The 16419-nt window shown below is 37.5% G+C and overlaps 2 protein-coding genes across 2 annotated transcripts in view; one reads left to right on the top strand and one right to left on the bottom strand.

The window, feature by feature from the left end:
- Window positions 1-7839: 7839 nt before the first annotated feature.
- Smp_107200 (hypothetical protein) lies at window positions 7840-8238 on the top strand (the record flags this gene model as incomplete). The annotated part of the gene is made up of 1 exon (XM_018788848.1): window positions 7840-8238. Exon 1 carries the CDS (start codon window positions 7984-7986, stop codon window positions 8236-8238), a length of 255 nt encoding a protein of 84 aa, XP_018654350.1. The 5' UTR covers window positions 7840-7983.
- A 5012-nt stretch (window positions 8239-13250) lies between these two features.
- The window catches only part of Smp_174230 (hypothetical protein), a gene marked incomplete at its 5' end in the record, with an annotated part of 102641 nt that continues 99472 nt past the window's right edge, over window positions 13251-16419 (bottom strand). The window contains 2 exons of the mRNA XM_018788847.1: window positions 13251-13981; window positions 14881-15065. Of these exons, the coding sequence (XP_018654349.1) occupies window positions 13539-13981; window positions 14881-15065 (628 nt within the window). The 3' untranslated portion in view covers window positions 13251-13538. The remainder of the gene's footprint in view (window positions 13982-14880; window positions 15066-16419) is intronic.

The following is a 16419-nucleotide window of genomic DNA, read 5'->3' as shown; positions in this document are numbered from 1 at the left end:
TCAACCTCGATCTCCAACAACGAAACGCAGCATAGATTACCTCTTGATGTTCTGCTAGACACCTTTGAGTTCAAAACACCTGAAACAGACAGGACAGTCAAGGTGCAAACGAAGGATGATACAACGTCCTTATTACCTAGAAGGTGGACTAACCGGAAGCACAAACCAGTTGGACCCTAGCACCAGATCCTACGAATCTGCTCAAGAGGGAGGTGTTAGTGGGATATAGATTGGATTAAGCATGTTTTATGCATGATGGTGTTGCTGCGCGCTGATTGGTTAATTTTAAACCGATCAGCCCGGGCATATTATTGCAGAAAAATCTATAAGCTTCTTATGTATATACTATAAATATATGAACATTATTTAAACTATTGATTGCTGTTCACTGATCATTATTATTTCGAATACAATTTGATTCATGTTCAACGTGTTCTGATTTTGGGGTCTTGTCGAGTGTCATCGTATAAGAATACCAAGCAATAGGAATAGCTGGGTCGTTTATATAGCAAAAATACAAATTATAACAGTGGCGACGAGGAAAAAGGAAAATTCATTCAAAATGCCTATATCAGATGACCAGCTCAGCCGAATACTACAACAACAGCAAGCACAACTTGATGCACAAATGCGGTTGTTGGAGACTCTGATGCAACAGTTTAGCATCCAAAACTCGAGTTCACATGCTGTTTCAAGTACTTCTTGTAATGCACTTGCTAGCAGCATCTCAGAATTCATATATGATCCCGAAAGTGGAAATTCTTTTCTCACGTGGTTCAAGCGTTGGGAAGATACATTTAGAATAGAATTCTGTCAACAAGATGACTCATGGAAAACTCGGTTGTTGATGCGTAAGTTGGGAAGCAATGAACATGCACGTTATGCTGATCATATATTGCCAAAGTTACCTCGAGAGCTCAGTTTCGAGGAGACAGTAACGCAGTTGTCAGAGATATTCGGCGAATCTTCCTCATTGTTTAGTATTCGATATCAGTGTCTGAATTTGGTGAAACGTGAAGCTGATGAATATGGTGCTCTAGCAGACGTCGTCAACAGAGAGTGTGAACGGTTCAAGTTACGCTCGTTGACAGAAGATCAATTTAAATGCCTTGTATTCATCAAAGCTCTGCAGTCACCACAAGATGCTGAAATTAGAACCAGACTTCTAACTCGTTTGGATCAAGACCCAAGCATCACACTCAAGACATTGACAGATGAGTGTAAACGACTACAAAACACCAGACACGACAATCAGCTAATTGAACAGGTAAATTCTAATTTAACCTGCAGTAGTGTAAATGCTATGACTAGGTTAAAAAGTCAGAAGCCGAATAAAACTCATAACAAACCAACGGATCCCTGTTGGTTATGCGGCGATTGGCATTATGTACGGTTCTGTCCATTTAAGAAGCATAAGTGTCATGTGTGCAACAGACGTGGACATAAAGAAGGCCATTGTCCACCGAATCGCACGTCCCAGCCCAAGAAGAAGTATAAACGTCTTTCACGTGTGGTGAAATCAGCTGAGTCTAAATCTCTTTCTCTGGTAGCAGCTTATCAAACAGACTATGACATTCGGAGAAAGTATGTTACGATCCAGATTAATGGTATAGAGGCTCGTCTTCAAATTGATACAGCATCCGATATTACTCTAGTGTCTAGAGAGACGTATAACTTGCTGGGAAAGCCGCCAATAAAGCCATTGAAAAAACGGCTAAAAATGCATCTGGAGGCGTAATCAAACTAGTTGGCGAATTACAATGTGAATTTTCCTTCAATGGAAATAACTGTAAAGGGGTATGCTATCTAACAGAACGACCGAACCTTGATCTTCTTGGTCTAGATATGTTAGAAAAGCTTGGATTAATGGATATACCCATCAACAGCGTTTGTAACGTGTCGTGTCCATCATTAGACACCACTTCATATGCAAAAAAGACAGGTAAAAAGGTTCCAGAAATACGGAGTGTAGCAGCAGCGGCAATTCGAAACACTCCAGTGTCGTCAGGTGAAGTCAGAAAAGACTTTTCAGCATTTTGTCAGCAGAACGGAATCAGGCACATCCGAACACCTCCATTCCATCCGCAATCGAATGGCCAGGTAGAACGTTTTGTTGGTACGTTCAAAAATGCTCTAAAAAAATCAAGAGGGGAGGGGGACATCGAAGAGATCTTAGAGAGGTTCTTGTTTATACACCGTTCGACACCGAACCCTCAGACAACAAGTGGAGTCTCCCCAGCGGAAGCGTTACTTGGCAGAAAAATACGTACACATTTTGACAGCATTCGTCCGACTCCAGCTCTTAAGCCGCAACGAAACGTTATGATGGAGAAACAGTACAATAGTCATCATGGGTCAAAAGGTACTTGCTATGGACTATCGAGGAAAACATCCTACATGGATAGCTGGTCGGATCGTGCAAAAGAAAGGAAATGTGGTTTACGAGGTGTCCGTTGGTTCAGAAATCTGGGTGCGTCATGCTAACCAACTGAAATCAACCTCGATCTCCAACAACGAAACGCAGCATAGATTACCTCTTGATGTTCTGCTAGACACCTTTGAGTTCAAAACACCTGAAACAGACAGGACAGTCAAGGTGCAAACGAAGGATGATACAACGTCCTTATTACCTAGAAGGTGGACTAACCGGAAGCACAAACCAGTTGGACCCTAGCACCAGATCCTACGAATCTGCTCAAGAGGGAGGTGTTAGTGGGATATAGATTGGATTAAGCATGTTTTATGCATGATGGTGTTGCTGCGCGCTGATTGGTTAATTTTAAACCGATCAGCCCGGGCATATTATTGCAGAAAAATCTATAAGCTTCTTATGTATATACTATAAATATATGAACATTATTTAAACTATTGATTGCTGTTCACTGATCATTATTATTTCGAATACAATTTGATTCCTGTTCAACGTGTTCTGATTTTGGGGTCTTGTCGAGTGTCATCGTATAAGAATACCAAGCAATAGGAATAGCTGGGTCGTTTATATAGCAAAAATACAAATTATAACAGTGGCGACGAGGAAAAAGGAAAATTCATTCAAAATGCCTATATCAGATGACCAGCTCAGCCGAATACTACAACAACAGCAAGCACAACTTGATGCACAAATGCGGTTGTTGGAGACTCTGATGCAACAGTTTAGCATCCAAAACTCGAGTTCACATGCTGTTTCAAGTACTTCTTGTAATGCACTTGCTAGCAGCATCTCAGAATTCATATATGATCCCGAAAGTGGAAATACTTTTCTCACGTGGTTCAAGCGTTGGGAAGATACATTTAGAATAGAATTCTGTCAACAAGATGACGCATGGAAGACTCGGTTGTTGATGCGTAAGTTGGGAAGCAATGAACATGCACGTTATGCTGATCATATATTGCCAAAGTTACCTCGAGAGCTCAGTTTCGAGGAGACAGTAACGCAGTTGTCAGAGATATTCGGCGAATCTTCCTCATTGTTTAGTATTCGATATCAGTGTCTGAATTTGGTGAAACGTGAAGCCGATGAATATGGTGCTCTAGCAGACGTCGTCAACAGAGAGTGTGAACGGTTCAAGTTACGCTCGTTGACAGAAGATCAATTTAAATGCCTTGTATTCATCAAAGCTCTGCAGTCACCACAAGATGCTGAAATTAGAACCAGACTTCTAACTCGTTTGGATCAAGACCCAAGCATCACACTCAAGACATTGACAGATGAGTGTAAACGACTACAAAACACCAGACACGACAATCAGCTAATTGAACAGGTAAATTCTAATTTAACCTGCAGTAGTGTAAATGCTATGACTAGGTTAAAAAGTCAGAAGCCGAATAAAACTCATAACAAACCAACGGATCCCTGTTGGTTATGCGGCGATTGGCATTATGTACGGTTCTGTCCATTTAAGAAGCATAAGTGTCATGTGTGCAACAGACGTGGACATAAAGAAGGCCATTGTCCACCGAATCGCACGTCCCAGCCCAAGAAGAAGTATAAACGTCTTTCACGTGTGGTGAAATCAGCTGAGTCTAAATCTCTTTCTCTGGTAGCAGCTTATCAAACAGACTATGACATTCGGAGAAAGTATGTTACGATCCAGATTAATGGTATAGAGGCTCGTCTTCAAATTGATACAGCATCCGATATTACTCTAGTGTCTAGAGAGACGTATAACTTGCTGGGAAAGCCGCCAATAAAGCCATTGAAAAAACGGCTAAAAATGCATCTGGAGGCGTAATCAAACTAGTTGGCGAATTACAATGTGAATTTTCCTTCAATGGAAATAACTGTAAAGGGGTATGCTATCTAACAGAACGACCGAACCTTGATCTTCTTGGTCTAGATATGTTAGAAAAGCTTGGATTAATGGATATACCCATCAACAGCGTTTGTAACGTGTCGTGTCCATCATTAGACACCACTTCATATGCAAAAAAAGACAGGTAAAAAGGTTCCGGAAATACGGAGTGTAGCAGCAGCGGCAATTCGAAACACTCCAGTGTCGTCAGGTGAAGTGAGAAAAGACTTTTCAGCATTTTGTCAGCAGAACGGAATCAGGCACATCCGAACACCTCCATTCCATCCGCAATCGAATGGCCAGGTAGAACGTTTTGTTGGTACGTTCAAAAATGCTCTAAAAAAATCAAGAGGGGAGGGGGACATCGAAGAGATCTTAGAGAGGTTCTTGTTTATACACCGTTCGACACCGAACCCTCAGACAACAAGTGGAGTCTCCCCAGCGGAAGCGTTACTTGGCGGAAAAATACGTACACATTTTGACAGCATTTGTCCGACTCCAGCTCTTAAGCCGCAACGAAACGTGATGATGGAGAAACAGTACAATAGTCATCATGGGTCAAAAGGTACTTGCTATGGACTATCGAGGAAAACATCCTACATGGATAGCTGGTCGGATCGTGCAAAAGAAAGGAAATGTGGTTTACGAGGTGTCCGTTGGTTCAGAAATCTGGGTGCGTCATGCTAACCAACTGAAATCAACCTCGATCTCCAACAACGAAACGCAGCATAGATTACCTCTTGATGTTCTGCTAGACACCTTTGAGTTCAAAACACCTGAAACAGACAGGACAGTCAAGGTGCAAACGAAGGATGATACAACGTCCTTATTACCTAGAAGGTGGACTAACCGGAAGCACAAACCAGTTGGACCCTAGCACCAGATCCTACGAATCTGCTCAAGAGGGAGGTGTTAGTGGGATATAGATTGGATTAAGCATGTTTTATGCATGATGGTGTTGCTGCGCGCTGATTGGTTAATTTTAAACCGATCAGCCCGGGCATATTATTGCAGAAAAATCTATAAGCTTCTTATGTATATACTATAAATATATGAACATTATTTAAACTATTGATTGCTGTTCACTGATCACTATTATTTCGAATACAATTTGATTCCTGTTCAACGTGTTCTGATTTTGGGGTCTTGTCTTGTCGAGTGTCATCGTATAAGAATACCAAGCAATAGGAATAGCTGGGTCGTTTATATAGCAAAAATACAAATTATAACAGAAGTTTACTAGAAGAGCAACGGTAAAGATGTTTAGTTGGTAAGGAACATCACACGAACCATCATCTAATGATGCGATTCATTTTGCAACCTTATGGTATGGTAAAAAACCTCATCTGCCTTCCAAACAATGCTTTTGCATAAGTAAGTCTACGTAGTTTGGTAAAAATCCAAAACAGTTATGGTGATGTTATAACTTTCTTCTTATGATGTAAAAAACCCAAAAACACTTGGAAGTCCATTAAATAGGATTAATATACTTGTAAAATCTCATCGGATGAATTTTAAGTTGATCCAACGTTTCAGCTGGCAATCTGGTCTAAGCTTTTCTTCTTATAATGTAGAAAATTCAAAAACACTTGGATGTTCTGTTAGACCTTTCATATCTTATATGCGTTGATATCGTTCGGTGAATAGCACTTCATCGGAGATCTAATATTGTTATGGGAATGAACATCGACCTCTAGCTCACGAAATGAGGAACCGAATTGTAACAGTTTCTTGCCAGAGTGATCGTTCTTCTCAGACAAGGCCTGTGCTCTTAGTGAAAACTAATTGACAAGATGATTTCAACCACAACTTTTATGATGCCCTTGCTAAACGCGATTCTGCAAACAATTCAACAGTACAGATGAACAACATGAACGGAGATCGTGACACTTAATTCTTAGAGAGGTTCAACAGCCTTGAGAATAAACGGTTACATTGTGAACATGTAGAAAGAAATTCAACTCTTAATGAATGTGGTAAATTACTATTTTAGTCACCAAAGACCTTAAATGCTCTTTTATCTTTTGTTTACAATTCATATCTGTCCCAATAATACAGATTTCGAATGATTTCGAATTTCTATTTCTTCAGTGATATGTCGTGAATAAAGTCCACTTACTACCGATTCTCATTAAAACCCAATCACCATAAAAGTGCTTACAAGTTAGTTGTGTGCTAAGCCTAGTCGAAGACACAATTCTTGTAGGCGATAGCAAATCTCATCCTACGGGCGATATTTAGCAAATAGACCCGGAACAGGGCGTAACTTATTATTCATGACATCTCACCTAACTAATGTGAGATAATGTAATTAGGCAAATGAATAAAGCATAATCACATTAGTGCGTCCAAAACAGCGTAAGATTTGGAAATGCACCCTGAAGTGACCCAAGTAGAAGAGTTTAACAAACGTTTTGTGATGAAATGAAGGAATTATCTATTATAGAGGTCAATAAAAATTAACATTCACTTCCTTTCGAACACATAAATCAGAATCCTGACACCTGATGGTAACAGATTCACCAAACTTCGTAGGACTGGGGCTTGATTACATATTAATTGCCTTAGAAAATTGCAAGGTATCGACCTGATACCTTGTATCCAAGATATGTTAGGTAATTGAATTTTTAAAGTAGTCACCTTTTTCATTCTAGGACTTTCTGAAGCACGTCGAAAAATCCAAGATATGCTCCCCTACTGTTAGACCAATGTAGCTGCTTAGTTAGCTGTAATATTTACCTGTAATTATGATTACTTGGTAATTGTTTGCATGCATGTTTGAAACCATAAAATACAATACCTTCAAATGTACTCACTTCTTACTCTCTGACATAAATACTGGTCCATCTGTGACTACTATAGTACGCATCACAAAATCATTAGAACTGTAGGTTGTTTTGCCATGCCGAATTGTATTACCTCTGTTTGTTACACACACATTTAGTTGAGCCCATCGATAAGCTGTCCAAATTTTTTCGACACCAATAAGTAAAACACAAGCTCACGAAAGTCACTAGAAAATGAGAATTAATTTTGTGCAATTCTTTGTCCCCTAGTGACTTAAAAATAACTATGGTGGGACTCTTAGTGATCGAATTTCGAAGGGATTTTTTATGATGACTATCTAGTGTTCGCTTCCTTAGAGTAATGGGAGGGTAGAAAATTTTAATTTTTTCCCTTGTCATGATGAATTCAGTGTTGACAGATAGTGAACTTAAGTATGAACACAAGAAATCTGAAAGTTGAAGAGCTTTAGTTGATTTATCAAAGCTGATTAAGAAGCTTATATGAGAGATGGTTTGCTTAAGTGAAAAAATCGATAGACTTTCAATGCCAAGTACCAGACTGGTCAGCATTAAAGTGGTAAGTATGCTAGTTAGTAAGTATGCAGTTTTTAACAGTCATTTGATGTATCTTTGCGGATATCTTAAAGATTGTATTAAAATTTTCTGTTCTCAAATAAGTTTCAAATAACAACCTAGACTTTTAACATAAGATAAATCATGTTGTGTACTGTGTTCTAGTTGTTGAAATTTGTATTTCGTATGCCCCGCTCGATTTGGAGGGGTGCAAATGGTTGTTGTTTGCGTGTGTTTACTTCAGAAATGAGCTAAGTTCACCGACTATCAGTTTCCATACTTGTTATTGATTCTGATTTTCATATTGGCTGCATACGTGTCAGTTATTTACAATGCGTCGACAACTGGATGGGTTTGACAGCCCTTGCATTTCAGAACGGGAGTATGTAAAGCTTCAGTATGGCCGTAAAATCGCTCAGGATGCTTGTCTCTTAGCCACAATGAAAACTCCAGACTGGTCACATGGATCTCCTGCATTTATTGGCAAACACAATATAGTTCCATGCACTGTGACTACCAATTCTGGCAATTCTACTCTTAAAATGTATCCTTACTCAGTGTATTCATGTAAGTTCACCTCTTCCTAGAGGGTTGAGCCTCATTGAATGTACTTTGCATGTTTCAGCATTGTCGTGAATCGTTTCACTATTTGCTTCAGCAATCTGATCCTATGCCTTGTCGTTTCCACTACATTTATTAGTAATGCCTGGCGTATTTGATATTGTCTTTATTTATAGTATGGGTATCAAAACGCAGTAAAACTACGATTTCTGGACGTCCTTTAGACAACGTTAAAGTTATCCTAAGAATGTCCACCTGTTAATTAGTGTCAAATGAGGGTTATAAAGTAGTGCAAGAGATCAGGATTACAATTCTCTGTTGGGCGTTATGGTTAAGAATTAAATTTAGGGTTTTAATCACAGGATGATACCTTTTATAATGCCAAAAATGCTATTTGGCCAAAAGTTAAGACTTGTTTTAAATCTGATTGAGCCATCCATAAAATATAGCCTTGCCCAAACTTCTAATACGTTACAATCAGGCAGACTCGGTTATATATCTAGCTTTTGCAAATTGTATTTTGGTATGTTAAAAGTAATCTGTTTGGTTAAATCCCTCTATTCTTACTAAGCCTGCCTGGACACTTGCTGTCGCTGGACTGATAACGTAAATGTATGTAAACATCAGAATCCTATGATGTGGTTCCTAGTATGGCAAGTGTTATATATTGAGTAAATCAGTCACATAGGTTGGTTTGCTCGACTTTCACTTAGATTAGGGTAAGCGATTCCGTCCGACCTGTTATACTTGTTTAGCTAAAATTCCTTACTTTAACTATATGTTGGGAGTTCCTTCTGATTAAATGTGTGTTTCTTATGTCGAGACATGACTTAGTCCGTACTTTGTTGATCATAGCCTTCCTTTTCGTTTGGTCATCCTGGTACCAAAACCATGCACATCTGCGTAATGCCTTGTGTTAATAATCTAGTGTTTAACAATTTATCTTCGGACAGATGGGTTTTTATTCGAAAGAGTTCCTAAAATGCACCACATGTATTTTGTGGATGGTATATATATATATATATATATATATATAATAGGATGTTTACTGAGTGACAGGCTTTCGAGACTTAATTGTACTTTCGTTTTCCCATTTTATTATTCAGCATTCAGACCTCTGGAGACAAAGTTCCATCCCTGTTTGGTGAGACAGGAATGTCGCATTAATTAGTCTGTCAATTTCCAGACATCGTTTTCTTGCATCCTTTGCTAATTCTCCGGGTGCAGTTCGCTATCTCGAACACTGTTTTTCTACCCGTAATTCTTCGGTTTATCATATTTTTTCATGGTAAACAATTATGTGATGGAGACTTCTCATAAAGTGTCACGAAAACGTTAATACAATCATTTATTTATCTTTGTAGGTGCTTGTCAGTTGGATCTCAGTCGATGTCATAAATATCGGTCGAATTATTTGAGACATCGTTGCCTGTCGGGTCCAACAGTTGCTATGCTACTTCCAACAGCGAGTCACGAGTCGACATCTCTTTCACGCACTGCTGTCCACTCCTCAGTATTTGAAAACTGTGGTCTCGGAGTAATAGATCAATCTATTCCATTGTCTCACTTAATAATTCCACATTCTCCAGGACCGAAGATGACGTCAAACTTATCACACCTCAATATGTGTCCTAAGCCGCTTTCTCGTATTTCGAATCCTTTTTTTGAACCTCACTGTTTTTCCAGTACTGAATTTCACTCTACTCATGCATCTCATTCGCGTTTCGCGTGTAGCTAGAATTATTTTAAGTGCTGGCGTACTTTTAACAACCCAACGCATTTCTGATGAAATTTGCCCAGTCAATTTTATGGTCTCGATCCCTGTTTATCTCGTTCCTTGCATTTAACTACTAGATGGCACATTATTACAAATCCTTTGTCCTTCACCACATAAATCTCAGTAATTTACCACCTAGTTATGCCAAGTTTTCATTCTTTCATAGTAATATTATGTATTTGAAATCCTCTAAATTGTAGGATTTTTATCATTCGTACCAACTTATGTTTCGTTCATTCCACACTAACTTTGGAACTGCTTTTCTTCTTTTGTCAGCAACTATTTATACACTGGCGTTTACGTCACGTCAGTGATTGTTCGAATAACTTTCCTTGATTAGGTATTGGAACTAATTTCGTTTTATTCCAGTTCTTTTATACATACGCTTTCTATAATTATGCTTTTTGTTTATATTTATATATGTACTTCGTATATATTGTGTTTACAGTTTTTTTTACGGATCTTTATGCTACTTATTGCTTTTAAAATTATCTATTTACTTTCTGGTCTTACTCGATGACGACATTTCATTCTAATTACTAAGCCAATTACTATAAAGTCCTTGGAATTGTTTTAACGTAGCGTGTTCATTTTATAAGGGTGAAAAGCTCGTATAGTAGCAAAGCAGCTACTAGTTTTGATAACAGTATCATTTGAAATTTTTACTCACTCATTGTGTGCATAGGGCCTTACTACTAGCAGCTAAAGGTATGAATAAAATACCTTGGCATACTCTACAATCATATTTAGATGGTCAAGTTTCAGATACAAGATAACTCCAAGCTACCTTGTCGTCATTCGAACACGAAGCAGTAAAATCCCCATTTCATAGATTAGTGTGGAAGTTACGATTTTAAACTGATGTGACTGCTCCAAATGTTTTAGTGCTGTCGTTTACTTTATTGTCAAATCTTAAACCATTTAAAGGCTTTCACATCGTTCATTTCCCATGCGGTTGCCACGTTCTTTTTAATCAGCATGACTGTCTGATTTCCGCGCATTCCACACAAGTGGTTCTCCTCATTAATTTAAATAAAGGCTAAACAACAATTGATGCATAATTTATTTATTTTTATTTATTTAAACACAAATATTGGTACAAGGAAGCACCAGATACATATGCGCCGCACAAATCTCATTTGATTTGTGTGAGGGCTGTGATACTACCCAGGTGCCCAAACAAGCAGGTGGTTTTCTTAGGGGGCCACACCCGGAGCCTTTGACCTAAAGGTCTGATCCACAAGGCATTGGAGCATCGTGAGGAGATACAGTCCCATGGTAGCCGGTGACCAACAATTCGTTCATGCGCCATTTGTTCCCTCAAGATACTGGAGCCCATGTGCATCATTGGTTTGGAATCAGGGTTTTCCAACTCCTCTAGGTGAACTTTCCGTGTCCACCAACCCAGTTAAAGGGCTGCACATTCGCTTTTCATTCTCTCAATTTCGTAAACAACACCCCAGCCAGGAGAAGGCAGTGTGTAGGACTTCCCTGGCAGATGCTATATACGCGTGGCCATGTGAGAGCATTTCGAGTGGGAGAGCGGACTCTCCCCACATTCGGCCGTACCAGGGCATTTGGGGGGAAAATAATAACATGAATTTGTTTTATTCCGTGGATTTTCATTAGCTGCCTACAACCGTATTTGTATTAAAGTGTAAAAAATGTAATGTAGAGTAATCGAAATTTGCTCGATTATCCAAACTTAGCTTGAGATCATCCATGTTATCACAAATTTTCGTAGTCATTATACTGATTAGTTATTCATGTATTTAAGGTTATGAATAATGAGATCTAAAAAAGCCATTGGTAGGAACAAGGGTCTCAGTTACCTTAAAGGGATAATGTAGTTGTCCTCAGTTGTGCTACTTGGGATTATTAGCACTCATTTACTGATAATTCCAATTACCACTTCAGACATTGTACACAAAAATAGCATGATTACTTAGTCTGTGTATCAATTTCGGTATGGACTACACTGATCCCCAGTACTGTCTCAGCCAGTAAGTCATACGCAGCGTAGGATCCAGCACACGTACATCAGCTCAAGATGTCATACCCCGTTAACAGCGGATCCTAGAGCTGTAGAGATAGTAAGAGTAATAGTTGTGATGGGGAAGACTAGTTATCGAGGATGTGGTTTTAGAGGAAGCCAATGTATGGTCTTACATTTGGTTTCTAATATACTGTACCTGGGGCTTATGGCTACTTGAACCGATGCACATATGTGCCTGGTCCTACGTTGTAGCTGACTGACTGAGGCTTTAATCTCCTCAACACATACGTTTTTCGGAATGCTTATTTTTCATTACAGATGGAAACAAAGGGGGTATGGTTTTGCTGGTAATTAACAACGAACTTGGTCAGATTTGCACGGGGATGTTTTCTTCTGACTTATTTCATAAAATTATTAGAATAATTAAACTTCATAAGTTTCGTCTAATTTGGAAGTAAGTAATTCAGCTAATATTACTAACATATTACAGATTGTAGTCAGCGTTTGAAGATAAGTTTACCCATAATAAGAACTATTTTCTCTATTTGTTTGGACGACAAACTGGTTTCTAAGTAAGTACTTTTATAAATAAAGGTGATTATATGTATCATGCGATATTTTACTAGTAGTGGGTTATATTTAACAAGAATTGTAAGTTTCCCTACAGTAAAGAAGTTTACTCACATATTAATATCTCATAAACGGTTTCCTAGTGAAAGCTGGTATGTATTTAGGTTCCGTGCAGAAAATTAGAGCTTTTTTTAACAACTTTGATAGTACACAGCATTTTGTAAAGTATGAAGAAGTGGTCATCGAATTATTATAAATGTATCAGACTAAACTAGTCCATCTTTGGTCACAGTTCATCACGTGTGATACATTTACCATACAGTTGATGAAATACAGCTTTCACTACTTTAAACAACAAATTTGGTTTGCCTTAAGGACGAATATCTTCTCATATGGTATTCATGTTATGAATGTAATTTATTTAACTAGTTCTTATGTTTGTTCATGTACTGTCTGAACCTAATTTTTAACGTGTTTAAGTATGGTTACTCGTCATAACTATGAAAGGTTTTCACTTTGAATACAAAAGATCTTGAACGAATGGTGAGTTACAGTAGGTAATTTTAAAGTAGGTTATTAGGTAGAAGGAATATTTTCGATGTAGGTGAGTGGTGTCACGATGTTTCTTTTCTAGAAAATTAAGCTCAGAAACCTTAACCTTCAGTAACCACTGTAAATCGATCTGAACGAAATTTAGAATCGTCATTAAGATTCTGTGTATTTCTCTCAATTCTAATCACATACAAGAAGGAAGCGAATATGATAGTAATGGTTAAATATTACTTTTATGAAAATGTCAACTTGGAAAATCCAAAAAAGAAAGAAAACGGAAGTAGTGCTTAGAATTCTAATTAGGTTAAAGAAAATACTAAATGTTCACTTCTTGATAGTTTGCTCGCGTTAGAAAACAAAGTGACATTCGTGAGTCTTGCTTAAATTTATGGATTTTTAGTGAATCTTGTGCCAAAAAAGATAAGTGTAAATCAGACGTAATTAATTTTAGATTTTCTCGAAATCATTGGACTAATTTTATCACCAGTCACTTGCACCGCCCTAGGAGCTTCTGCTTCTGTTGCCGTTTTAGTAGTTGAAATGTTAGCTGTACCAACGACAACCGATGTTGTTATTGGCGATTTGGTAATATCCCGCAGTTGATCCTTTTCATCTGGAGATTTTTCCTCTAAGTTTTCGAGTTTCAGCATGAAATTCCCTGTAACTTTATGCTCTACTTTAGTCTGATTCGATTGGTACTTGGATTTCTGTTGAATCGGTGATTTTTTATCGTTGTCATCACCGCTTACTTCTGGTACGAATGCGAAGTCAATTTCGGATAGCTTTTCACGTGAATTCAGCTTGGGTGCTGGTATTCTGACCAGGGAGGCTAATTCTTGCCGGGCTCGTACTTGTGCATGTAGATATGGAGCACCTAAGTAAAGATCAAACAGATAATTCGAAAAATTATGAAGTGCCGTATATAATCTGGTTTTTAGCATGATGAAATATATTGATAAAATGAAGTCAGTTTACTAACTACGATCTGTAATTGTAGGTTAACTTTTGTTTGGTGCTGACTGAGAGGTTTGAGGTTGTCATGATTAGGATCATGTACAACATCTGTATAACCAGTATAGAAAAAACGGTAATAAAATCAAAATATTATGTAAAACTCTAATTCTCATATATTGCTACTATTATACAATTTACATGTCGTTTACAAGCTAGTTTATTTCTATTTCATAGACTAAAAATGGGATTAAGTTACGGTGGCTCATAATTTCGCATTATATATTATCAAGGATTGTTAAACATAGTGTTATGCTCGAATTATATCTATATTGGAACCCGAAAGCTTCCTAAAATCTAATCGGGAGAGAGAACTTTCGTTAGAACACTTATTAGATTAGCTAATGTTAGCAATAAAAACACTATTGTGTTGTACAGCATTAATAAGACACAAATAACCGAACTATTATTTTCATATAATAATCGAATGACCCCGAAGGATCCTTCCAGCAATTTTGTCAGGACCACAGCTAGCGCATATCAAGTACTATTAAGAAAATTCTGTAAGATATCTTCTAAAATCATAGATTCGACTGACAGATGGTAATAAGACAACCGTTAATTGGCTATTCATGTGTCAAATATGCTGCTGAGTGTTTATGGAATTAATTACCACTTTACTAGTTCTGCCCCAGTACTTCCCAAGTATTTTTTTTTATTTCACAAGGTACTGATCTAATACTATCTATTTCTTTCTTGACTTGAGTAAGTATGTGCATCTAGAACTTATTACATTGAATGTGTTTATAAAAATTATCTCACCAGATCCATAAAGTGATGAGGCGATTGCGGCAGCAGCTGCTGGTCCAAGTGGTGCTATTAACCCTTCACTAACTAGGGAATTTTCACTTTGATTATCTGCACTCGAATCATTAGATAGTCTGGCTTTTAAAGTATCAATACGAAGATTTTTATACATCTGAGCATTTCCAGTCAGCTTTGTCTCCCTAGGAGTTGATAGAAGAACGAAAGTCTCAAATATATCAATGTAAGAAAAAAGATGAAGCACTTGAGATGAAACCTAAACTGAAAAAATGGAATTTACTATTGTTTGAGTATTATAAAGTCTACACAATTAGTAAATCTAGTAGATATGCAAGATTTAAGTCATCGACCTCAAAAATATCAAACATGAAGTGAAATCGAGTGTCGGATATAAGAAATTTTAAATATTTATGACCATACAAACAAGTATCCTGATTATCATACATTTATTCTTAGTTTAAAGCAAACAATTGTGATTTACGGTAAAAAGTTGAGTCAGTCTCATTTTTTAATCTCAATGATCCCACAATAATGTAACTACTAGTTACCGAGCTCTTGTTTTTCCTGTCTGTCTCTGATTGACCTGAGTTTGCATGAGAGCACATCGTTAGGATGTTAGTGAAATGAGGAACCGAAGAATACTTATCTCGCAATAACGTATATGAAAGGTGGCCATGGTACTTGATTAGTTGTCAACCAATTATTCAAAAATCGTTTGTCCAAGTGTTACAGGAACTCATGAACCATACTTTGATTTATATTATTGGCTAAGTATTTCATTTTATTCAAGTTTTTCAGTGCTGTTTTAATTTTATGTCTATATAATCCTATTATCAAGAATCTATTTTGTCTGAGGAACTAAACTGACTGGTCCAAGCAGACCCGTTATCATACTGTACCAATGAATCACTTACCGTCTAACAACTCAAGTGCTCGGTAAAATGGACATGTAAGAGTAAAAATTAGTACAGTTGCTTTACTGAGAGCATTCATAAGAGCGTATTTTTGCGCGCCCATCACCTGACTGAAATGTGACCAAGCCTCAATCGCATTTGACTCATCTAAACATCCAAACGACATAGTTAATTAACTTATATAATTCAGAAGGGGTTTTGTGGATATTATAGTAATTTTAATAGTTGAGATCATGAATCAATTGAAGCTCAACATTTTCAATTTAAGTCAATTCATGATACCAAGACACAGTCCTTCCACTACGTGATTGAACTACATCCGTCACCTTTTCCCACAGAAACTTCAGGAATCCACTATGAAGCTCCCGATTGCTCTCTCGTTCTCTCTCTCTTCTAACTAATGTCGGTCAGTTATGAGCATTATTTTCAACTTGCATTAATTTAAATACCTCCATTTTATAAGCTTTTTTAACTTAAAGATTTCAAGATTGTCTCTATGTCTAGATAGGAACTAGGTATTAACAAATGATAAAACGGTACTCCTTTAGATAATGGTAAGAAGCCTTTGCTGAAGATGTTATCATTAATACCATGATCAACCCAGGTGATTTAAAAGAAGGAA

This window comes from Schistosoma mansoni, chromosome W (assembly GCF_000237925.1).
Source record: "Schistosoma mansoni strain Puerto Rico chromosome W, complete genome".
NCBI classification, from domain to species: domain Eukaryota; kingdom Metazoa; phylum Platyhelminthes; class Trematoda; order Strigeidida; family Schistosomatidae; genus Schistosoma; species Schistosoma mansoni.
This window is presented reverse-complemented; position numbering and strand designations above follow the sequence as displayed.